At 45.6% G+C, this 25,133-nt stretch overlaps 1 protein-coding gene across 2 annotated transcripts in view; it reads left to right on the top strand.

Moving 5' to 3' along the window:
• LOC126355018 (condensin complex subunit 3) overlaps window positions 1-25,133 on the top strand; it is a 196,918-nt gene that overhangs the window by 36,729 nt on the left and 135,056 nt on the right. For both annotated transcript variants that reach the window (XM_050005161.1, XM_050005162.1), the window contains exon 4: window positions 2,334-2,421. In XM_050005161.1, the coding sequence (XP_049861118.1) occupies window positions 2,334-2,421 (88 nt within the window). The remainder of the gene's footprint in view (window positions 1-2,333; window positions 2,422-25,133) is intronic.

A 25,133-nucleotide genomic window follows, 5' to 3' on the forward strand; every position in this document is an offset into this window, starting at 1 on the left:
GCATATAGTGAGCTTCTTCAAACTTAACGGAGAGTCCGTTTTCTGAAAACCCCTAATAATTCTTTGAAAGGCATCCTTAACAATATCTTCAGCTGCTTTTTCTGGAATGAAATTTATTATAACACTCGTGTCATCTGCAAAAAGTACTAGTTCTGCTTTCTGAACGTTAAGTGAGAGGTCATTCACATGAATAAGGAATAGCAGAGGACCTAAAATTGAACCCTGTGGGACTCCCTTTGTGATAACTCCCCATTCAGTAGAATTTACCACCCTCCCAACATTATTTGTGTTATTCAGCACTACTTTTTGCTTTCTGTTCGTTAAGTGTGATTCAAACCAGCTGTGTGTGTAACACTCAATTCTATAAAACCTTAGTTTTTCTAAGAGTGTAACATGATCCACACAGTCAAATGCCTTGGAAAGATCACAAAAAATACCAACTGGCAATAATTTGTTATTTAGGGCTTCTACTATTTGATTGGTAAATGTGTAGATAGCATTCTCAGTCGAGTAACCCTTCCGGAATCCGAACTGTGACATGCTGAGTAAATTATTTTCACTTCAATGTGAAACTACTCTTGAATACATAACTTTTTGAATATTTTAGAAAATAAAGTTAGCAATGAGATTGGTCTATAATTATTTAAGTCACTCGTGTCCCCCTTTGTTATGAAGAGATTTGACAATCGCGTATTTCAATCTGTCTGGAAAAATTCGCTGTGCCAGCGAAGCATTACATATATCACTAAGGACAACATTTCAAAATTCTGTTAGAGAGTCAATCAACATCACATGAGTTCTTGTTTTTCAGTATATTTTTAATTCCCGTAATTTCAGTGGGGGATGTTGGTGCTATTTCTAAAGGCCTAAAGTTCTGGTATTACATTTTTAACACATTTTTTTTGTGTCTTCAACTGAACCCTTTAACCCTACTTTTGCTGCTACATTCAGAAAGTGAGAGTTAAAAATACTTGCAACTTGTGAATTATCACTCACATCATCATCATCATCATCATCATCATCATCATCATCATCATCATGATTTAGCTTTATTGCCATGGTATGCTGTGCACTGTCATGCTGCCCTGTCTCTCGTTTGACAATATTCCATATAGTTTTGCTCTTATTATCTGCATTATTAAGTTCTGTCAGAACACACAAGCTTCTTGACTTCTTAATGACTTTCCTTAAAATATTACAGTATATTTTGTAGTAAGCAAGTAATGCCGGATCCTGACTTATTCTGGCCTGTCCATACATTTCCCTCTCCATCTTACACAATATCTTAATTCCCTTAGTAATCCATGGCTTTTTTTGGAGAACGTTTCAGGAAAGGAACTCTCAAATATTGAGAAAAATTTACAGTGGAATAAATTGAATTTGGCATCAGTATCATTTTCTGTTTATACTTCATCCCATTCTGCCTCTTCTAGGCTGCTCTTAAAACTGTATCCTGTTCACATCAATAATCCTCACTGCCTTGTATGTACCTGCCTGGAGCCTGTAAGGTGGTGTGTGTGTGTTATTTCCATTAACTGTGCATCATGATCAGATAGCCCATTAACAACAGGGTACACATTGTTTCTGCCTGAGCACTGTCTATGAAAATGTTATCGATAAGTGACCTCGTATCCTGATGCACACGAGTTGGAAAATTCACAACAGATACTAGATTGAAACAATCAAACAATGCTTCTAGCTAATTTTTCCTATCCGTTTCTTTTAAAAAATTTACATTAAAGTCACCACAAACCACTAACAGCTTCTTTTTGTCTGACAGGTAGCTCAATAATGACAGGTGAGAATAGACAGAACGTGGTTTCTTGTTCAAACCCTGTTTTTGAAATGCACTTTTCATCAGCTTACTGTACTTGCTGCCAATGTGTGGTCTATTTCCATTTTTGTAAAATGACTGGATTATAAAGGGTGCAATTAACTGTGCAATCAGGAATCAGTTACATATTTGTTTTGGAGGTTACTGATAGTTTGTAACAGGATTCGTTACTCTCACATTTTTTTGTTTTTTATCAAATTTGGCAAATAAGAACAGCAGGCATAAATCAAAAGTGATGGAAGGGTTCCTTACCCAGAGACAAGGGTTATCTTTCTCTGTAAAAATGTATTAATAAAGTAATGCAGTAAGAGCAAATCTACGTTGTTCTGTTTTATGACAATATGCATTCACTTTATACACTGAAGTCCAGTATTTTTAAATTACTCATTAAAAAACTGACAATCAGCATTATGGATGTGTTAAACTAATAACTTTTTCACTGTTTGTCTAGTTAAATTACATTCTTATGTTGCATTACTCCTTGCTTGATATTACACAGGATAAAGTATCATCAGTGAGAGCAGAAGCAGTTAAAGCACTTTATCGCCTGCAGGAACCTGAAGATCAAGACTGTCCAATAATAAGAGGTAAGTTCCATGTAAAGAAAAAAAAATTAAAATGAGAAAAATGTGATGACATCCAAATCAAATTAAAGTTTATTCTCTAAGTATTGTTGCTGTTTGGGATACATTTTTTCTGTAATGGCCATTTGATGTTTTTATAGTGTTTGTGGACAAATTTTCTCTCTAATTTTTGATTATAAGATTGTAGGAAAAATATATATTTTAATGAAAATCTGACAAAATTATTTGTAATAGTTGTGTAAAAAGTTTTGTTTTTATGTGGGAAAAGATTTGTCTTTTGAGCGGGTATTTTAATTTTTCGTGGAGGGGACAAGGACAAACACAAAGTGGAAGCAACTGCATATATTTGATGGTTCCAGTTTTATGACAACTTTAGTTCATGCTAGTTTAGGTGGCTGTTAGATCAGTACAGGAGCCAGTGGTGACTCTATGGCTTATCCTGACAACATTGTCAAAAACAATAACAACTGACTGTCACCAAGACACCACTATGCAATTTGTGGTAATGTTAGAAACTAATAAAAGACACTGTTCGCTGCAGCGCGATGGTGCAATAGCACACACAGTGTATAGCACATGTTACACAAGTTCTTTTGGGTCATATCATGGTGATGAGTTACGGCATTGTAAAACTATCTCATTACATCCCCAAGTACAAGATAAGCCAGAAGTTGCACAATCTAAAATTAAAAAAATCCAATTTTTATTAATGTATTTGTAAAGTATACATTCACAATATACATTTTCTCATAGTAGATGCTGGGAATGTCCTCCATGTGCTGCAACATATGCTAAAACATGTTTCTTCACTTTCGCTGCTACGTTTTGGTTGGGCACTACACTTCTGTCGTATATTTCGTCTTCCATGTTGCACTTCAGTTGATTGTGTAAGAATTATTCTTTTAGGTATCACCTGTCAGATGCCTTAATGGAAAAAGTTGCGGGAGGGGGTCTAGGAGGCCACAGGTCACATAAAATGATGTGTTCCCAAAAGAACGCCAGCCGGTGTGGCCGTGCGGTTCTAGGCGCTTCATTCTGGAATCGCGTGACCGCTACGGTCGCAGGTTTGAATCCTGCCTCGGGCATGGATGTGTGTGATGTCCTTAGGTTAGTTAGGTTTAAGTAGTTCTAAGTTGTAGGGGACTGATGGCCACAGATGTTAAGTCCCATACTGCTCAGAGCCATTTGAACCATTTGAACCCAAAAGAACTTGTGTAACATGTGCTATACACTGTGTGTGCTATTGCACCATCGCGCTACAGCGAGCAGTGTCTTTTATTAGTTTCTAACATAGCTACAAATTGCATAGTGGTGTCTTGGTGACATTCAGTTGTTATTGTTTTTGACAAAAAAAATGGGCCTGTAATTATGTTGCATGCAATTGTGCACCATATTCTAACCTTCTCTTGACTATAATTGGGTCTTGTGGAAAACATTAGGATTTTATAAGCTCCAGTATCTGTTGTTTTGGCTGTTTACATAACTGCTTAAAAGGGAAACTCTCTACTGCACCCCTTTCAGATTTAGTTGTAAGAGGGCCCCATGGTCAGCCTGTCATAAACCGAACCAGATTAAGCATGAAAACAGGAAGAAGGTGTACTGGACTGTAAGGCAAAATATAAACAGTGAATGGTCCAAGAACAAGAAGTGCAATATAGAGAAACTGGCTAGAGAAATGGAACCATGGTCTAGTGGTCATGGTCTTGGACTGCCAAGCAGGCGAGCCATGTTCTAACCTCCCTTTTATCCCCCCCCCCCCCCCCCCCCCCCCTCCGCCCTCTTCTCCCATCATTCGCTGTTTGCTTTATTTAAATTTGTCTGTGTTGTGGTGTAAGGTTTGTTTGCGATAGCAAGGTGAAAGGTAGGGTTCTTTAATGTCAGTTGATTTTGCACAATTACTCTATTAGCAGCCGAAAGGAAGTAGCTTTTGAATGGGAATCGCAAATGTTTGGTGACAAGTGAACTGAATCCTCCACTGGAAAACATGTCTGGTGTCATGCATGGCATTAGTGACAGTACGTGTTTCGTATGATAGGAATCTCTTATCGACACACCTATTTTGTACGACTGGAAAGTGAGAGAGACATGACTCCTTGTCACACACACACACACACACACACACACACACACACACACACACACACACACACACAGCTAGCACACCTCATGCATGCAACTGCTACCACCAGCAGCTCCATTTGGAAAGCAAGTGTCATGTGAATAAAAATCTGGAGTGGGGTAACGAAGGGGAGGCATAGCAGGGTGTGGGTGCGGGTGGGAGAGAGAAGAGTGCTGTCTGGCGTTACCGTAGGTTGAGGCTGGGATAGTTTCGTAAGTGGAGAATGTATTGTAAGGATAACTCCCATCTGCAGTGTTGTAAGGATAACTCCCATCAGTGCAGCTAAAAAAAAGTAGGTGGAGGAGGAGAGGATTCTGATAGCTCGAGCAGTGAAGCAGCCACTGAGATCAGTCGCGTTATTCCCAGCTGCTCGCTGTACTGCAGATTAGTCTATTTTGCTCTTAGCCAGTTTGGCGGTGGCCATTAATTCATTCTGGTGGACAGCTGGTTGATGGTCATACCAGTATAAAAAGATATGCATTGATGGGAGCAAAATAAGTCTGATAGGTGGGCTGGATTGGGCAGGTCTTTCCCCTATGGAAAGGGATTGGGGTTGGGAGTGGCACAGGTATAAAATGGGCTCTTTCGGGGGTTGGGTGAGCAATGGAACACCACTTCAGGAGGGTTTCAGAGCATGATGATAGATAATCAAGGCCCCAACGAAGAATGTTGTCCAATTTTCCCAGTCTGGGATGGTACTGGATGATGGAGGGGAGGGGGGGAGCACTCTTTTGTAGCGGGTTCTTGGAGCCTCCCTCCCCCTTCCCCCTGTGTGTCCACGGGTTTGAATAGGTTAGAGGTATTCGTGCCTGTTGTAAGAAGCGACTAAAACAAGTCTCACATTTTCGATCTTTTTGATGGTCCCCTGTAGGGTTTGACTTCCATTTTTCAAAATTTTCCTGAAGAGTGAGCCAATTTGGAAAGGGTGCCTTACACAGTGCCCCATGTGCTGAGACCTTTCGCATCCTTTGTCGACGTGGTTCTGCACTTCGTCTTATTCTCCAGCTGTTGGGTGAGGACACCTTCCAGGGTGTGTTTTCCTCCATCCTATGTGCATTATCGCTTTCTGTGCTGTCAACGAAAATGGACTTCTTAGGTTGTTTGTGCCTGATATCCAGCACAGTAGCCAGTCCGTTGCAGTGGGGCTGCCATGTACCATGGTGGTTGTAGCCCCGTGAGTAGGTGGCATCAGGTTGGATGACATGCCAGGAAGTGTAGTACGTCACATCTTGCTGCTAAGAAATAGGACCCGAAATCGTTCCCCTCCTCTTCACACCCCCCCCCCTCCCCCCCTGGTCACACCATGGAAGGAACACCAGGCTAAGGATGGCAGCAAAGCTTATTGGGGAATATTTCTTCTCAGTGAAACCTCAGTTTATTGTCGAGCATTTGGAGAACAAGTTTGCAGAGGTGGAGGGCTTGTCCAAAATTTGATCAGGGTCAGTCTTGTTAAAAACAGCATCCTCTGCCCAGTCATGGGCACTAATCGCCTGTGACAAGCTGGGGATGTTTCTGTTTCCATCACGCCCCATAAGAGCTTAAATATGGTCCAGCGTATCATACAGGGTGATTCAAAAAGAATACCACAACTTTAAAAATGTGTATTTAATGAAAGAAACATAATATAACCTTCTGTTATACATCATTACAAAGAGTATTTAAAAAGGTTTTTTTTCACTCAAAAAAAAGTTCAGAGATGTTCAATATGGCCCCCTCCAGACACTAACAATATCAACCCGATACTCCAACTCGTTCCACACACTCTGTAGCATATCAGGCGTAACAGTTTGGATAGCTGCTGTTATTTCTCATTTCAAATCATCAATGGTGGCTGGGAGAGGTGGCCGAAACACCATATCCTTAACATACCCCCATAAGAAAAAATCGCAGGGGGTATGATCAGGGCTTCTTGGAGGCTAGTGATGAAGTGCTCTGACACGGGCTGCCTGATGGCCGATCCATCGCCTCGGGTAGTTGACGTTCAGGTAGTTACGGACAGATAAGTGCCAATGTGGTGGCGCTCCATCCTGCTGAAATATGAATTGTTGTGCTTCTTGTTCGAGCTGAGGGAACAGCCAATTCTCTAACATCTCCAGATACTGTAGTCCAGTTACAGTAGCACCTTCGAAGAAAAAGGGACCAAAAACTTTATTGGCTGAAATGGCACAGAAAACGTTCACCTTAGGCGAGTCATGTTCATACTGAGTTGTTTCCCGTGGATTCTCAGTGCCCCTTATACAGACATTGTGACGGTTGACTTTCCCGTTAGTGTGGAAAGTTGCTTCATCACTAAACACAATCTTTGAAACGAAAGATTCATCTGTTTCCATTTGAGCAAGGATAAAATCACAGAAATCGATTCTTTTAATCTTATCAGCTGCAGACAGTGCTTGAACCAATTTCAGACGATAAGGTTTCATAACTAACCTTTTTCGTAGGACTCTCCATACAGTTGATTGTGGAATTTGCAGCTCTCTGCTAGCTCTGCGAGTAGATTTTCCGGGGCTGCGAACAAATGCTTGCTGGATGCGTGCTACATTTTCATCACTCGTTCTCGGCCGTCCAGAACTTTCCCTTTGCGCAAACACCCATTCTCTGTAAACTGTTTATACCAACGTTTAATACACCACCTATCAGGAGGTTTAACACCATACTTCGTTCGAAATGCACGCTGAACAACTGTCGTCGATTCACTTCTGCCGTACTCAATAACACAAAAAGCTTTCTGTTGAGCGGTTGCCTTCTCAGCATCAACTGACGCTGACGCCTAGTCAACAGCACCTCAAGCGAACAAATGTACAACTAAATGAAACTTTATAGCTCCCTTAATTCGCCGAAAGATAGTGCTTAGCTCTGCCTTTTGTCGTTGCAGAGTTTTAAATTCCTAAAGTTGTGGTATTCTTTTTGAATCACCCTGTATTTCACAGGTACCTTCTTTTGCAGTCTGGCGATGAGCTGCTTGCCAATTTAGAGCAACGAGTTGTCATTTTGCCCAGGGCATCCACCGGAGGGATAATCAGGTTGCCACCGGTGCCTTCATCTTGGCCTTCGAGGGTGACACATTACTCGAGAAGGTCAAGGTGATGGTCACTGCTGTGATGTAGAGCCTTATATCCCTCCCCCGATGTGGTGCTTTAAGTGCTGGACGTTTGGCCATATTTCTTCCCGCTGTACTTCCAGCTTCACCTGTCGGGATTGTGGATGCCCTTCACATCCCAATACTCCATGTGTCCTGCATCCCATCTGCATCAATTGTGGAGAGCACCATTGGCCTTGCTCACCGGACTGCAGTATTCTCCAGAAACAAAGAAAAATAATGGAATACAGAACCCTGGACTGACTGACCTACACTGAGGCTAAGAGAAAATATGAGAGGCTACATCCTGTGCATATGCTGTCAACCTTCGCTGCAGCTACGAGAACGGGTCTACTACCTTACGTTCTGGTGCATACAGTTGGCTCTCTGAGCTGTCAAACTCCACCTGCCCCTTTGATCATGGGGGGGGGGGGGCACTTCCCACTCTGTTGCTCCTGCACCACCTATATCAGGAGCAACACCCCCCCCCCTCCCCCTCCCCAAGCACCAGGGATTTCAGACCCCACTTCTCAGGCAGAGGAGCATAAGTCTTCTTTGGCTCCTCTCGCCAGGAAGGGATCCTTTGGGTCACTCCCTTCCCAGGTTCCTATTAGCAGCAAAGTTGACAACTGCCAGTGGCTGAAGCAACCACAGGTCCTTCTCAGTGGCAGAGACTGAATCAGTGAAGCCCTCCCAGCTGGACAAAACCAAGGGGCAGCAAGAGAAACCCAAAAAGAAGACCCCCAAGAACCAAGGCACTGCAGTGGCACCCACACCACCAATACCTACAAGCTCTGTATCTTCAGTATGAGGTGGAGATTCTGGCATCCGCTGAGGACCTAGATCTTGCTGGGCCCTCGGACACAATGGATGTCAATTGCACAGATACTCATCCGGTGGCAGCAGGTGACGCTGAGGCGTAGACTGCCTCATTGAGTGAGTGTTTCATGCCTTCCCAGTCTCAGGGTCATGTAATCCTCCAGTGGAATTGCTGCGTTTTTTTCCACCACCTGGCTGAGCTACGGCAATTTTTAAGCTTCACACCTGCTTTCTGTGTTGCCCTCCAGAAAACCTGGTTCCCAGGAATGTGGACCCCTGCCCTTCGCGGCTACAGGTGATACTACAAGAATCATAGTGAATATAATAGTGTCAGGTGGAGTTTGCATATATTTCCTGAATTCAGTATGTAGTGAACCTGTGCCCCTTCAAACTCCTCTTGAAGCTGTGACTGTCAGGATATGGACGACGCAGGAAATAACTGTTTGCAACATATATCTCACTCCAGATGGTGCAGTATCCCTGAACATATTGGCTGCACTGATTGATCAACTCCCTAAATTTTTCCTACTTTTGGGAGATTTTAACTCCCATAACCTCTTGTGAGGTGGCACTGTGCTTACTGGCCAAGGTAGAGATGTCGAAAATTTGCTGTCGCATCTCGACCTCGACCTCGACCTCGGCCTCTGCTTCTTAAATATAGGTGCCCACACTCATTTCACTGTGGCGCATGGGCACATATTCGGCCATTGATCTCTTGGTTTGTATTCCTAGGCTTCTCCCATCTGTACAGTGGAGAGCACATGACGACCTGTACGGTAGTGACCACTTCCCCATCTTCCTGTCACTCCCCCTGCATCATGCCCATGGGTGCCTACCCAGATGGGCTTTAAACAAAGCAGACTGTGTAGTCTTCACCTCTGCTGTCACCATTCAATCTCCCCCACGTGGTGCCATCGATGTTGTGATTGAGCAGGTCACTACAACAATTGTTTCTGCAGTGGGAAATGCGATCCCTTGTTCTATAGGGTGCCCCCAGCAAAAGACAGTCCCTTGGTGGTCGCTGGAAGTTGCTGAGGCAATGAAAGAGCGTTGGCGAGCTCTACAGTGATTTACACAGCACCCTTCCGTAGAGCCCCTAATAGCCTTTAAGTGGCTCCGTGCCTTCGTTCACTAGCTTATAAAACGACAGAAACAGGAGTGTTGGGAGAGGTACATGTCAACCATTGGGTGCCATATGTCACCTTTCAAGTCTGGACGAAGATCAGACGTCTTTTTGGATACCAGACCCCAACAGGTGTCCCCGTTGATTGCGTGTTATCTACCAACACAAACATGATTCCAGAGCACTTTGCTCGAGCCTCAGTGTCGGAGAACTACCACCCAGCCTTTCGTACCCTGAAATGGCGGATGAAAACGAAAGTACTCTCGTTCACTACACAACACAGTGAACCCTATAATGCCCCATTTAGAGTGGGAGCTCCTCAGCACCCTTGCACATTGGCCTGACACAGCTCCTGGCCTGAATCAGATACACAGTCAGATGATCAAACATCTCTTGTATGACTACAAGCGTCATCTTCAACTGTATCTGGTGCGATGGCGTCTTTCCATCACAATGGTGGGAGAGCATCATCATTCCGGTGCTGAAACCCAGTCAAAACCCGCTTAATGTGGATAGCTACCGGCCCATCAGCCTCACCAACTTTCTTTGTAAACTGGTGGAACGTATGGTGTGTCTTCGGTCCCAGAGTCATGTGGTCTACTGGTTCCATGTCAGGGCGGTTTCTGTCAGGGTCACTATACCACTGATAAACTTGTGTCCCTCAACTGTGCCATCTAAACAACCTTTTCCAAACGCCAACATCTGGTTGCCATCTTTTTTTACTTACGTAAAGCATACAACATGACCCGGCGATGTCGTATCCTTGCCACATTACATGAGTGGTGTCTCCGGGGTCCACTCCTGATTTTTATCCAAAACTTCCTGTCACTCCTTAGTTTCTGTGTCCATGTCGGTGCCTCCCATAGTTCCCCCCATATTCAGAATAATAGCATTACACAGGGCTCTGTATTGAGTGTGTGTCTATGTTTAGTGGCTGTTAAGTCTAGCAGCAGCTGTAGGGCCGTCGGTCTCACCTTCTCTGTATGCGGTCAACTTCTGCATTTTGTACTGCTCCTCCAGCATTGGAGTTGCTGAGTGGCGCCTACAGGGAGCCATTCACAAGGCGCAATGACAGGCTACAGGCTCTAGCCCACAACTTTATTTTCAGCCGCGAAGTCGTGTGTCATGCATTTCTATCAGCATTACATCATTCATCCAGAACCAGAACATTACCTTAATGATGATCCACTTACTGACATGTCAATTCTTCGGACTGGTTTTTGATGCCTGATGGACTTAGCTACCTCACCTTCGTCAGCTTAATCAAAAGTGCTGGCAGCACCTAAATACCCTCTGCTACCTGAGCAACAGCAACTGAGGTGCAGATTGCTCTATGCTGTTGCAGCTCTACAGAGCCCTTATTCAATCTCCCCTTGACTATGGGAGTCTGCTTTGTGGTTCAGCGGCACTCAGCATTGTTTTTACTCGACCCAGTGCACCACTGTGGTGTTCATCTAGCGACGGCAGCTTGTAGGACGAGTCCAGTGACAAGTGTCATGCTGTAGGCCGGAGTCCCTCCATTGAAGGTTAGGCGTGCACAACAGCTCGCCAGTTACGTTGCACACATTTGTAGTTCCCCTGCAGATCTGAATTACCACCTCCTTTTCCCAATCACGGCAGTTCATCTCCTGCATCGGTGGCCCAGGTCAGGGTTTATGATTGCTGTTCGCGTCCGGTCCCTTCTGTCTGAACCGGAGTTCTTTCCATTACAACCTCTCCTCGATGTCCATTCACGTACACCTCCATAGTGTACACCTAGGCTGCAGATTCTTTTGGACCTTCGTATGACCCTAAGAACTCAACTAACACTGCGGCTCCCTGCTATCACTTCCTCTCGATTCTCAACATGTACCGGGGCCATGAAGTGGTTTACACTGATGGCTCGCTTGCTGATTTTCACGTGGGCTTTGTATAAGTTCATGGACATATTGAACAGCACTCCTTGTCAGATTTGTGCAGTGTTTTAACTGCAGAGCTGGCGGCCATATCTCGTGCTATTGAGCACATCTGCTCATGCCCTGTGAGTCATTTCTCCTGTGTATTGACTCCTTGAGCAGCCTACAAGCTATCAACCAGTGCTCATCCTTTGGTAGTGACCGTCCAGGAGTCCATCTCTGGCCTGGAATGGTCCCGTTGCACAGTGGTGTTTGTGTGGACACCAGGACACGTCGGTCTCCGCGCCAATGAACTTGCCGACAGGCTGGCCAAGCAGGCTATTCGGAAACCGCTTGGGGAGGTGGGCATCTTCGAAACTGACCTGCATTGTGTCTTACGCCGCAGGGTTTTTTGGCTATGGGAGACGGAATGACGTAACAATATGCACAACAAACTGCGTATCATTAAGGAGATTACGAATGTGTGGAAATCTTCCCTCCGGTCCTCTCGCAGGAAATAAAGTTGTCCTCTGCTGGCTCCGCATTGGTCATATGTGGCTAACGCATAGTTATCTCCTCTGTCGCGAGGACCCACCTCACTGTCGCTACGGCTCACCAATAACTGTCGTCCACCTGCGGACTTTTAAATTTCCCCGCACCCTACCTTCGGTGTTCGTTAATTCTGCCTCAATGGCAGCTTAAGTTTCGCATTTTATTCATGAGTGTGGGTTTTATCATTTAAGTTTTAGCACATGTCCTTTCTCCCTCTGGGTCCTCCACCCTAGTGCTTTTAGGATGGAGGTTTTAATGTGTTGCAGAGTGGCTGGCTTCTCCGTTTTATTCTCATGTTCAGCCAGCCATGGTAATCTGATCTCTTGTTTTAATCTCTGCTACATGTTTCTTCCGTCTCTGGTTTTCTTGTCTGATTTTGTCCATTTTAGTCTTTGTTTGCGCTTCTATCATTCTTGTGGTTTTCCTGTATCTTGCATCTGTGGTTTGTATGTCTCGATTATTTTACTCCCAGGTTTGTGGAATTATTTTAATCGGAACAAGGGACCTAGCAGTTTTGTTCCCCCCTCCCCATTTTAAACCAGTCAATCTTGGGGGGGGGGGGGGGGGGCGGCGGCGATTGGAGGATTGGAGAGATTGTTGGTCAAATGACATGCGTCTGGATACAAGGTCTACTATCTGTCTGTAAGGTCTTTAGTGAGACGTTCAGCATTTTGGGTACGGCAGTTTCTGTCACTGCAGATAAGCTTTCCCTGAGTGGCCAAGCTGTATAATTGGTGTTGAAGGGAAAACAGCTATCAAAATGCAGACACTGTTGCTCATTGATGGTTTAATGTGGACAGAGGTGCAGATGGAGCCATCAGAGTGGTGGTGGTCAATGTCCAGGAAGGGGGCACACTGAGTTTAGGACCAGGTGAAGGGGATGGGAGAGAATGTTTTAGGTTTCTGAATGGATGAGCGTGGTGTGTTTTGGCCCCTGAGTGCATATCATGAAGATATCGTCAATTATCCTGAACCAGACCAGGGGTTTGGGGATTTGGGAGGCCAGGAAGGTTTCTTGCAGATAGCACATGAGCAGATTGGCATAGGAGGGTGCCACGTCAGTGACCTTGGCTGTGCTGCAGATTTGTTTATATACCTTCTCTTTAAAAGAGAAGTAGTTGCATGTTAGAATATAGTTAGGTAGGGGTGTGAGGAATGAGGTAGTGGGTTTGAAGTCTGAACGATTTTGGGGGAATGTTCAGTTGCAGCAAGAGCATAGGTGTGAGGGATACCAGTGTATAGGGAAATGGCACCAACAGTGACCTGTAGGGAACCAGGAAGTCAAGGAATGGGGACAGTGGGGAGTCGGTGAAGTAAGTGTTTGGTATTTTTGACTTAGGAGGCTAGATTACTTTCAATTGGTTGGAGGTGTTCTCAATGAGGGCCGAAACCCATTCTGTGAGGACACAACTACCTTTTTTTGAGCTGCGTGGATAGGAATAATCCTTACAACACTTCTGAAATTATCCTGGCGTCAACCTATGGTAACCTACTGTCCCCACACCCTCCACCCAACAGTTTCCACCCCTCTGTCTTATCATCACCTCATTTTTCACGTCTCTCCCCCCCACCCCCCACCCCCAAGTGGCTCACGGTCCTTTTGTGAGTATGTGCGTGGTAAGCATGGGGCCCCCAAGTTATTGTAGCCTTCCTTCTTTACTGGTCTGCATTTCCTTTCCCTTCCCCTCCTTTTCTGTTCTTGATCTTTCCCCTCCACCCTCTCCTCTCCCTCTCTTGGTGTCCTTGTTTATTAGGGAAGTGAACTTTACCTAGTGTCTCCGGCATGTGCCCTCCTAATTTCTTCCATCTTTCCCTTCGTGTTGTTACCTGATGCTAGGGTATATAACCAGCACAGTAGCCAGTTCATGCAGTGGGGTTGCTATGTACCCTTTTGGTTGAGTCCCCTGGAAACACAAGGATCACACTTCTGATACCTGAGCTGTGACCATCTCATGTAAGCCTAGGAGTGGTTGCTTGTCATCCTGGAACATCGGAACTCCTGGCAATGGCTGCTGTGCCAGACGGCCCTTGCTGTGGCTGGGTGGCGCCCGAGGGGACAGCCTCTGATCGGAGTGGGTGGTATTAGGGCAGGCGCTATGCAAATGAAATGCATACGGGTCCACAACTCTGGCCGTTCTTCTACGGCCATCTCGTTGAATGAAAATGAATCTTTTAGTGCTCCTTCTTCTGCCCCTTCGGCCTTCCCTTCCATGGCTACCCCCTGGGAGGAGGGTCAGGCTCGTTGTCTAGGAGCGAAACCTTTCCCCCGCTATCTGGTTTGCACCAGGACTGATGGGGATACTTTTACCACTAACAAACCTTTATTTTTTGTGAGACACATTGAAGACAAGTTTGGTGAAGTGAAGTGAAAACTCTGAGCCAGATGTGTTCAGGTTCAGCTGCCCAGTCTGCGGCCCTTTGTGCCTGTGACCATCTTGGCACAATTCTTGTGTCCGTTACCCCCCCCCCCCCCCCCCAGACTTTGAATATGGTTCAAGGTGTAATTTTTAACAGGGACCTCATCCTTCAAACTGATGAGTAACTTATGACAATCTAGGATGATGGGGTGTTCAATTTGTTTGGCATGTTCAGAAGAGCCCAAAGGAAAATCAATTGATACTGGTGTCTTCATCCTGACCTTTAAAGGTCAAGATTATGGTATATCGATGTGACGTGAAGCCGTACATCCCACCACCTATGAGATGTTTTAAGTGCTTGCGTTGTGGACACGTCTTCTCGCTGTTCGCAGACCCCTCTCTGTGGTGACTGTAGACGTCCCACTCCATGAGGTGAGTTCCTGTGTGTGTTAATTGTCATGGCAATCATTCTCCACGTTCACCGGATTGCCTGGCTTATAAGAAGGAAAAGATGACACAGGTGTATAAGTCCCTTGATTGTCTCACCTACACTGAGGCTCGTAAGAAGTATGCACGTTCTCATCTTGTGTCAATGGCATCTGGCTATGCTTTAGTTACATCTTCACCGCTTCCTCCCCCTTCTTGACTCCAGTCCCGAACCCCCCCCCCCCCCCCCCCCCCCCGCGGTTTCCACACCCTTCCCTCCGGGTGCTGCTACCCCTCCCCAGACCGAGTGAGGTGCCACAGTGCTTAGCACAGTGGACTCACATTCAGGACGACGACAGTTCAATCCTGTGTCCGGCCATCCTGATGTAGAGTTTCTGTGATTTCCCTAAATCGCACCAGGCAGATGCTAAAATGGTTCCTACGAGAAGTGCATGGCCGACTTCCTTCTCCGTCCTTTCCTAATCTAATGAGACCAATGACCTCGCTGTCTTGTCTCCTCCTCCAAAAACAACCCAACATCCCCCTCCCCAGCCAGAGTAGTATTCCATTTCTTCAGCATCTGCTGGTCAAGGGCACCCCTCCTGGGACCCCCCTTCTTGGCACCGTCCAGGGCAAAGGTCTGCTACCACACGACAACCATGAGAACCACAGTCTGTGGGCCCCCAGGTTGCTCGCTCTCTTTCTGTTCCAGACCTTGCTGCAGCTGGCTCCTTTTTGCAGCACAGCCCTCTTCAATCTCAAACAGAAAAGAAGAAGAAACATAAGTCCCAGGACAAGGAGCATCTGGTGTCACCACCTTCACAACCTGACTCTGACGTGCTGTTCATGGATGTCACCCCTCCTTGTTGGTGACGGATGGTGACCCGGCGGCATGACTGGCTTTAGCCTGTTTACCTCCTATTTGAGTCATCGTTCTGTGGTTATCTAATGGAATTGTAATGGATATTACCATCACCTTCCAGAGTTGAAATCCCTTATTTAGTTTTACTCTACAGCTTGTGTGGTTCCACAGGAATCTCATTTTGCTGATGATCACTCACCAACTCTCTGTGGGTTTCATGCTTTCTGTTGAAATCGGGTCAGCCCCCTGCAGGCCTCTGGTGGTGTTTGTAAGTTGGTCTGTACAAATGTTGTTAGCACCTGGATTTCTCTTCAAGCTACATTGGAAGCAGTTGCTGTTAAGTCACAATTTGCAATCTGTATCTCCCTTCTGACAGGACTCTTACACCTGATGCCTTAACTGCCCTTCTTCAGCAACTTCCTCCTCCCTTCCTCCTTCTCGGGGATTGTAATGCCCATTATCCCTTGTGGGGCAGTGCATTTCCATCTAGCCGGGGTCTTCTCAGAGACCAGTTTCTCGCAGACCACGACTTGTGCCTTCTTAATGATTGCTCCCCTACCAATTTCAGTGCCGGTCATGGTACCTTTCCTGCCATTGATTTTTCTCTATCTTCTCCCTCCCTTCATTCCACTAGTTGCCATATGACTACCTTTGTGATAGTGACCACTTCCCACTTCCTATTGATTCTCTCGCTCCATTCCCGATCCCCAGTGGACAGATTACCTCTTTGGTCTTTCCAACGCGCCGATTTGCCTTTGTATACACTACAGGCCTTTTTTCTCCCTCTTTGTCGGGTTGTATTGATGACATCGTACGTGATGTGTCTAATGCGATTGTTCGTGCTGCTAGCCTTGCTATCCCACGCTCATCTGGGCCATTTTGCCTCCGGAAAGTCCCGTGGTGGAGTACAGCCATTGCCTTTGCCATCCGTGATTGCCGTTGAGCTTTGCAACAGCTTGAGAGGCACCCATCCGCTGCCAATCTTATTATCTCGAAACACCTTTGCGCCAAGGCCCATTACTTAATCAAATGGAGCAAACGGGTGTGTTGGGAACACTTCATTTCTTCCCTCATTTCTACTGTCCCTATGTCACATGTATGGGCTACACTTCGCTCTCTCTGAGGTTGCCTTCAGCTGTCTACCCTCTAGGGCCTTGCCCTAGTGTATGGCCTTTGATTCTCGTGGAACATCTTGTGACCCATTTTACAACAGCATCAGCATCAACCTCTTATCCTGCTGCTTTCCTTCCCCAGAAACAGCAGGCCGAAGCTTCCGCCTTATGTTTTACCCCTTGTTAGTCAGAATCTTAAAACGCCTTTTACTGAATGGGAACTTCTTTCCGCACTTTCTTCTTCTCATGATAAGGCACCTGGCTCAGATTCCATTCATAACCAGTTGCTTCAACACCTCAGTGCTCCACAACGACAACATCTTCTTCGGCTGCTTAAACGTATTTGGCTCCAGGATGACTTTCCTTCTCAATGGAGGGATAGCATTGTGGTTCCCGTCCTTAAGCCTCGTAAGAACCCCCTATTTCTCAAAAGCTATCGGCTAGTTAGTCTGACAAACGTTGTTTGCAAGTGACTTAAACAGGTGGTAGTCCAACGGCTCAATTGGGTCCTTGAATCTTGGGATCTATTATCTCCTTACCAACGTGGCTTCCAAGAGGGACGGTCTTCGATCGATCATTTACTTCACTGGGAATCCACAGTTCGGCAGGCTTTTTCCCAGCGCCACCATTTGGTTGCAACATTTCTTGACCTTACACTTCATGAGTGGGGTCTTCAGGGCCCACTCCCGATTTTTATCCGCCAGTTCCTGTTCCATCGGTCATTCAGGGTTCATGTTGGTACTGTTTTTAGTTCTCCACGGACTCAGGAGAATGGGATATCACAGTGTTCCGTACTGAGTGTACTTCTTTTCTTTGCTATAGATGGACATACGGCCTCCGTCAGTCCTTCGGTCATGACCACACTGTAACACCACCGCCTCTGAATTTTACTGTTGGCACTACACACACTGGCAGATGATGTTCAGCGGGCCCACACCTTGCCATCGGGTCGCCACATTGTGTATTATGATTCGTCACTCCACACAATGTTTTTTCCACTGGTCAGTCGTCGAATGTTAACATTCCTTACATCTAGCAAGGTGTTATTTGACATTTACTGGCATTATGTGTGGCTTATGAGCGGCCGCTTGACCATGAAATCGAAATTTTCTCACCTCCCACCTAACTGTCATAGTTCTTGCAGTGGATCTTGCTGCAGTTTGGAATTCCTGTCTCATGGTCTGGATAGGTGTGTGCCTATTCCACATTACGACCCTCATCAACTGTCGCTGGTCCCTGTCAGTCAACAGACAAGGTCGGCCTGTATGCTTTTGTATTGTATGTGTCCCTTTACGTTTCCACTTCACTATCACATTGAAGACAGTGGACTTAGGGATGTTTAGGAGTGTGAAAATCTTGCATAAAGCACCTAATATGAAAAAGTATGCTTTTGGGAGTGTCCGAATTCTTTTGATCACATAGTGTGAATGTTCTCAGAACCTTGATCCCCAGAACAATTATCATTGTTTACAAGAACAGTCTGCAGGATGAGCTTCAGCACTTGGTTTTTCAAGCGAATGAATATTTTCCGCAACAGGTACGTAAGGCGTAATGAATAAAACCTACAGTGGACATAAGGAGAAAGGAAGTTGAATCTGTGGCTTCCCTGCCATATGTGGAAAGCCTGTTGTCAGAAAAATGGCGGAACCTCACCAATCACAATGTGAAACTGATTTTAGGCCCTCCAAGAACACAGCAGCATATTCAGCTTCCGTCAAAGGTGCAATGCTGGGGTATACAAAATCCCCTGCAAGTACAGACATCCGTACATCAGGCAAATGCCTTGTGCAGTCCATGAAAGGTGTGTGGAACACTGTAGATACACGTGACCCTTACAGCTCAATAAATAGCCCGTGACAGAGCACTGCATCAACACTGATCACTGTATGGTATGAAAATGTTGAAAAGTGGCGAAATAAGCATTTGAAATAAGTTTTGTAAAGAATTAAGAGAGTTAGTTTCAGCTTGGGCACATGGAATTTGGAAGTTAAAATCACGGAGATGTCCCCACAAAACTCAAACAATGGAAAATCCAGGATGGGAGGTAACAGTATTACGAAAAGGAAAGTTGCTACTCACCAGATAGCACAGATGCTGATTTGCAGAGAGGCACAACAAAAAGACTGTCACAGATAAGCTTTCGGCCAATCTGGCCTTTGTTGAGAATAGACAGCGTGTGTGTGTGTGTGTGTGTGTGTGTGTGTGTGTGTGTGTGTGTTTCGATAAAGACCTTATTGACCGAAAGCTTGTTTGTCACAGTCTGTTTGGTGTGCCTATCTGCAACTCAGCATCTCCACTATATGGCGAGTAACAACTTTACTTTTCATTATATTGTTGAAGATGTCACTATAGTGCAGCTAATAGTGATGCGTAGAAATCCCAGCATCAATTGACAACAAAGCCACAGGTTTAAATTGTGCATACTTCTTTGCTGCCAATCAACATATCTAATGCTTGTGTATCTGTGGCTGCCTGCGTAGTGATTATGTGATCCATGGGTTTAAGAGGGTGGGGTGAGTTTTGTAGTGTTAGACTGTCAGCTTATTCTAAAGATATTAGGACAAGAAATATAATTTATAGGACTGCATGCCCGAAATTTAATGGATCCACACACATTCGGAAACCTAGATTTGGTGTATATTGGAGACAATGGTGGAACATAACGGATTACACAAAGAAAATGCATATGAACTTGGAATTGTGAATGAGTTAGTGGAAGAAGCAATAAATACACACATCAAAAAAGTTTTGCATTGTCTCAGTTCCCAGAAAATCCTGAAAGTAGAAGTTGACTACGGATATTGTATCACAGACACAGTCCCTTTGACTGTTCGGAGCTGTTACTAAACCCACCCAAAGGTGTAAACAACCATGCATGAGCAGCACCTATTAGACAGAGGGGGTCCAACAGCCGATCAGCTCCAGTCGTTCCACCAGGAAGAAGGTACATGGCCTGTGTTGTCTGTAGTTCAGCCATGCCTAGATGGTCAATAGCGCGGTTCGATCATGTCCGCATTGTTACTTTGTGCCAGGAAGGGCTCTCAACAAGGGAAGTGTCCACGTGTCTCGGAGTGAACCAAAGCAATGTTGTTCAGACATAGAGGAGATACAGAGAGACAGGAACTGTCAATGACATGCCTCGCTCAGGCCACTCAAGGGTTACTACTGGAGTGGATGGCCGCTTCCCACGGACAATGGCTCGGAGGAACTCTGGCAGGAACATCAACATGTTGAATAATGCGTGTCGTGCAGCCTCAGGACATCATGTTATGGCTCAAACTGTGAGCAATAGGCTGCATGATGCACAACTTCACTCTCAATGTCCATGGCGAGGTCCATCTTTGCAACCATGTCACCATGCGGTGCAGTACAGATGGGCCCAACAACATGCCGAATGGAGTGCTCAGGAATGGCATCACGTTCTCTTCACCGATGAGTGTCTCATATGCCTTCAACCAGAAAATCGTCGTAGACGTATTTGGAGGCAACCCGGTCGAACGCCTTAGATACACTATCCAGCCAGTGCAGCAAGGTGGAGGTTCCCTGCTGTTTCGGGGTGGTATTATGTGGGGCCGACGTACACTGCTGGTCGTCATGGAAGGTGCAATAACACCTGTACGATACGTGAATGCCATCCCCTGACAGTTAGTGCAACCATATCGGCAGCATATTGGTGAGACATTCATCTTCAAGGAAAACAATTTGCGCCCCCATTGTGCATATTTTGTGAATGACTTCCTTCAGGATAATTACATGGCTTGACTAGAGTGGCCAGCATGTTCTCCAGACATGAACCCTATCGAACGTGCCCAGAATAGATTGAAAAGGGCTGTTTATGGATGACGGGCCCACCAACCACTGTGAGGGATCTAGGCCGAACCACTGTTGAGGAGTGGGACAATCTGGACCAACAGTGCCTTGATGAACTTGTGGATAGTATGCCATGATGAATACAAGCATGATTCAGTGCAAGGGGACAGGCTGCTCTGTATTAGAGGTACCGGTGTGTACAGCAATCTGGACTACCACCTCTGAAGGTCTCGCTGTATGGTGGTACAACACGTAATGTGTGATTTTCATGAGCAATAAAAAGGGCGGAAATAATTTTTATGTTGATTTCTATTCCAATTTTCTGCACAGGTTCTGGAACTCTCAAAACCAAGGTGATCCAAAACTCTTTTGATGTGTGTATTTCACAAGATGAATATTGACTAACACAATTAAGAGAAGACATTAAAGAATGAAGGCCTAAAACAGGTCATGGGAGTATGCCAGTAACTGGAGAAATATTCCAAGCATTAAATGCCAACAAAACAATATCTTCTTCATTAGATCGTCAATGATGCATGAAAAAGAAGTCCCCAGATACAAAAAACATCTTTCCTCATATCAGTACCTAAAGAGAACGCATCAGTCAAATGTTAAGGCTATTGTATACTAAACTCACTAACCCATGCCTGAAAGAGAATACTTAAATAATTATTTATTAAACCAGTTCAGATTTTGAAAGGTGACTGAGTGAGGAAGGAGAGACATCTTATTGTGCAAACCCAAGGGAAGTGTCAGTTTGTAAATTTGGTGGCATAATGCAAAAACAATTCTGCAGATATTTACTAAATGGATCCAGAGAGCACAGATTGATGTCTGCTGTTTTCATTCAATGAATTTAGCTGCAGACATGTTCTTAAAAAAAGGCAAATATCAAATTATAGATTTGGCAGTACTTCAGTTTGGTTGGGTATAAGCTGTTCCATAAGATGAATATTTTTACCAAATTAGATAATTTTTTAAGAAATTTAAGAATTCTCTCTCTCTCTCTCTCACTCTCTCTCTCACTCTCTCTCTCTCTCTCTCTCACTCTCTCTCTCTCACTCTCACTCTCACTCTCTCACTCTCACTCTCTCACTCTCACACGCGCACGTACATGCTAACGCAACTCACACATACATGACTGCAGTCTCAGGCAACTGAAGCCACACGGGGAGCAGCAGCACCAGTGCTTGATGGGAGTGGTGACTGAGTGAGGGTAAGGAGGAGGCTGGGGCGGGCAGGCGGAGTGATAGATGGATAGGGGTGGTGGACAGTAAAGTGTTGCTGGGGAGAGCACAGGGACGAGGTGGAGAGAGGATAGGGCAGCTATGTGCAGTTGGGAAGTTTCACAGTGGGTAGGGGAGACTGGAATGGGAACAGGAAATGGGGCTGGATGGGTGAGGACAATGAATAATAAAGGTTGAGGCCAGGAGAGTTATGGGAACATAGGATATATTGCAGGGAAAGTTCTCACCTGCGCAGTTAAGAAAAGCTGGTGGTAGTGGGAAGGATCCATATGGCACAGGCTGTGAAGCAGTCATTGAAAAAGGATGTCACGTTTGGCGGTGTGCTCAGCAATGGGGTGGTCCACTTGTTTCTTGGCCATAGTTTGTTGGTTGGCATGCCCTCATAAAATGCACCACAGTGGTTGCAGCTTAGCTTGTAGATCACATGACTGGTTTCACAGGTAGCCCTCCCTTTGGTGGGATAGGTGATGTTAATGACTGGACTCGAGCAGGTGGTGGTGGGAGGAGGATGTATGGGACAGGTCTTGCATCTAGGTCTATAACAGGGATATGAGCGATGAGGTAAGAGGTTGGGAGCAGGGGCTGTGTAGGGATGGAAGAGTATGTGGTGTAGGTCGGTGGGCGGTGGAGTACCACTGTTGGAGGGGTGTGAAGGATAGTGCGCAGGACATTTCTCATGACAGGGCATGACAAGAGGTAGTAGGAATTCTGGCAGACTAAACACCTGATTAGTTCTAAAATTGCAGTCTCCTTCCTAGTCATCACGACCAACTACATCCCCAATCACAATTATTTCACATTTGGAGGCATTACCTACAAACAAATTTGTGGTATGGCAATGGGTATCTGCATAGCATCATCCTATGTCAACCTATCCATGGACCATCTCGAGGAATTCTTCCTAACCACCGGGAATCACAAACCCCTCACTTGGTTCAGACTCATTGATGAGAACTTCATGATTTGGATTGAGAGTAAGGACACCCTATCCACATTCCTCCAGAATCTCAGCACCTCCCCCATTTCCTTCATGTGGTCCTCCTCAACCCAATATTCATCATTGTTGACATCCACCTCAAAGATGGCTACATCAGTACCTCCACCCATAATAAATCTACGAACCTCCAGCAATACCTCCAAATTGGCAGCTGTCACCCATTCCATACCAAGAAGTCCCTTCCATACAGCCTAACCACCCATTGCTGACGTATCTGTAGTGATGAGCAGTTACTCTCAAAATATACCAAGGGTCTCACTCAGGCCTTCATAGACTGAAATTACTCTCCCAACATTGTGCAGGAACAGGTCTCACATGCCTTATCTCTCCTAACCCCCTTGCCTCATGGCCCATATTCCTGTAATATACCTAGATGAAAGACCTGTCCCATATATCCTCCTCCACCACCACCACCACCTACTTCAGTCCAGTCACAAGCATCACCTATTCCATTAGAGGCAGGACTATCTGTAAAAGCAGCTGAGATCTGCAAGCTAAGCTGCAGGCACTGTGCTGCACTCTAGTTGACCAGGACAACCAACATTCTATCTGTCCGCATGAATACATCCACAACCCAGGACGGTAACCATTTGGTTATGTAGGTTTAATACCTGCACGGTGGCAACCCCATGACGTGCAGGGATGCACTGTTGGTGCCTGTGCGAAAACCTCCCCATGTATTCCACGGAGTATGTGCCCATCGTGACTGGGGCACAGGGACTCTGAGCAACGGATTACTTGCCAGGTAGTTGTTACTGAAGCCAGGTGGTGTCCCTGGGGAGAGCCCCCATTTGGAGTGGGTGGCACCAAGATGAAGCTTCCTCCTGCTGATCGTCATACGACCCAGCAGTCTCTCCAGAAGGAAAGAACTCATTCATCGCAGAGAGATAGGACCTCAAATGTTTCCTTCCCTGGCTACGGTGTGGGAAGAATGTCCATAAGCTACAAGCAGAGAAGTACTCCTTCCAATACCTTGTTTGTACAAGGACAGATGGGGATTCTCTTTGGCCACAAAGCTTTTATAATTTGTAGATACTATAGAGGACAAGTTTGGGGAAGTTGCAGCCATCTCCAAAATGAAGAGGGTATAGATTTTGATTGAAATAGCATCCCTTGCCCAGTCTGGGTGTTCCTTGTTTGTGACATTTTGGATAACATTCTGGTGACTATTGCTCCCCATAATAGTCTAAACATGGTTCAAGGCATCATCGCCTCCTCTTGCAGTCTGATCAGCTGTGTGCCAACTTGGAGGGGCGATGGCGTGTGAATTTGGCCTATCATGTTGTAGGGGACCAAACGACAATATGGTTTGTATTGCGGCCTTCAGTTTCGCCTTTGAGGGTGATTCATTGCCTGAGAAGGTCAAGGTAATGGTGTACCCATAAGACATGAAACTGTATACTGCTTGCCCCCCCCCCTCCCCTCCCCCTTCTATCTCCACCACCACCACTCCCCCCTACGCAGTGCTTCAGATGTATGAAATCCAGGCATTTGTCTTCACGTTGTAACACTGGCCCAGTCTGTAGGAATGACTGTGACATGTAAATGTTCCTTGTGATCCTCCCCCTGTCTGCTTCAGCCATGGAGAGCACCAACCTCCATACTCACCAGACTGCACTGTGTATCAGAGAGAGAGAAAAAACTACAGGAATATAAGATTCTGGTCAGACTTAACACCCCAAGAGGCCAAGAAAAATTAAGAGTGTCTACATCCTGCATGCGTGATAGTGTCATATGCTACAGTTATCACGCCATAGGGCTTCACGATCTTCCTCAGTTCCCGAAACTAATCCAGGTAAGCCGTCTGTCATCCAAACCCTGTGAGGAGAAAGACGAAAATAAGTCTTTTAATATATAGGACTTACCAAGCGGGAAAGAGCTGGTAGATAGGCACAATAAATAAAACAAACACACACACAGAATTTCTAGCTTTCGCAACCGACGGTTGCTTCTTCAGGAAAGAGGGAAGGAAAGGAAAGGAAAGGAAAGATGAAAGGATGTGGGTTTTAAGGGAGAGGGTAAGGAGTCATTCCAATCCCGGGAGCAGAAAGACTTACCTTAGGGGGAAAAAAGGATAGGTATATACTCCCAACATCATCACAGCCGAAGCCCAGGCTATCCGTGATCTGAAAGCTGTCCGATCCATCATCATTCTTCCGGCTGACAAGGGTTCCACGACCGTGGTACTTGATCGTCGGGAGTATGTGGCTGAGTGACTGCGTCAGCTTTCAGATGACTCTACATACAAAGTTTGCCAAGGTAATCCCATTCCTGAAGTCCAGGTGGAGCTTCAAGGAATCCTCAGAACCTTAGGCCCCCTACAAAACCTTACACCTGACTC

Source organism: Schistocerca gregaria, chromosome 3 (assembly GCF_023897955.1).
Source record: "Schistocerca gregaria isolate iqSchGreg1 chromosome 3, iqSchGreg1.2, whole genome shotgun sequence".
Taxonomy (NCBI): domain Eukaryota; kingdom Metazoa; phylum Arthropoda; class Insecta; order Orthoptera; family Acrididae; genus Schistocerca; species Schistocerca gregaria.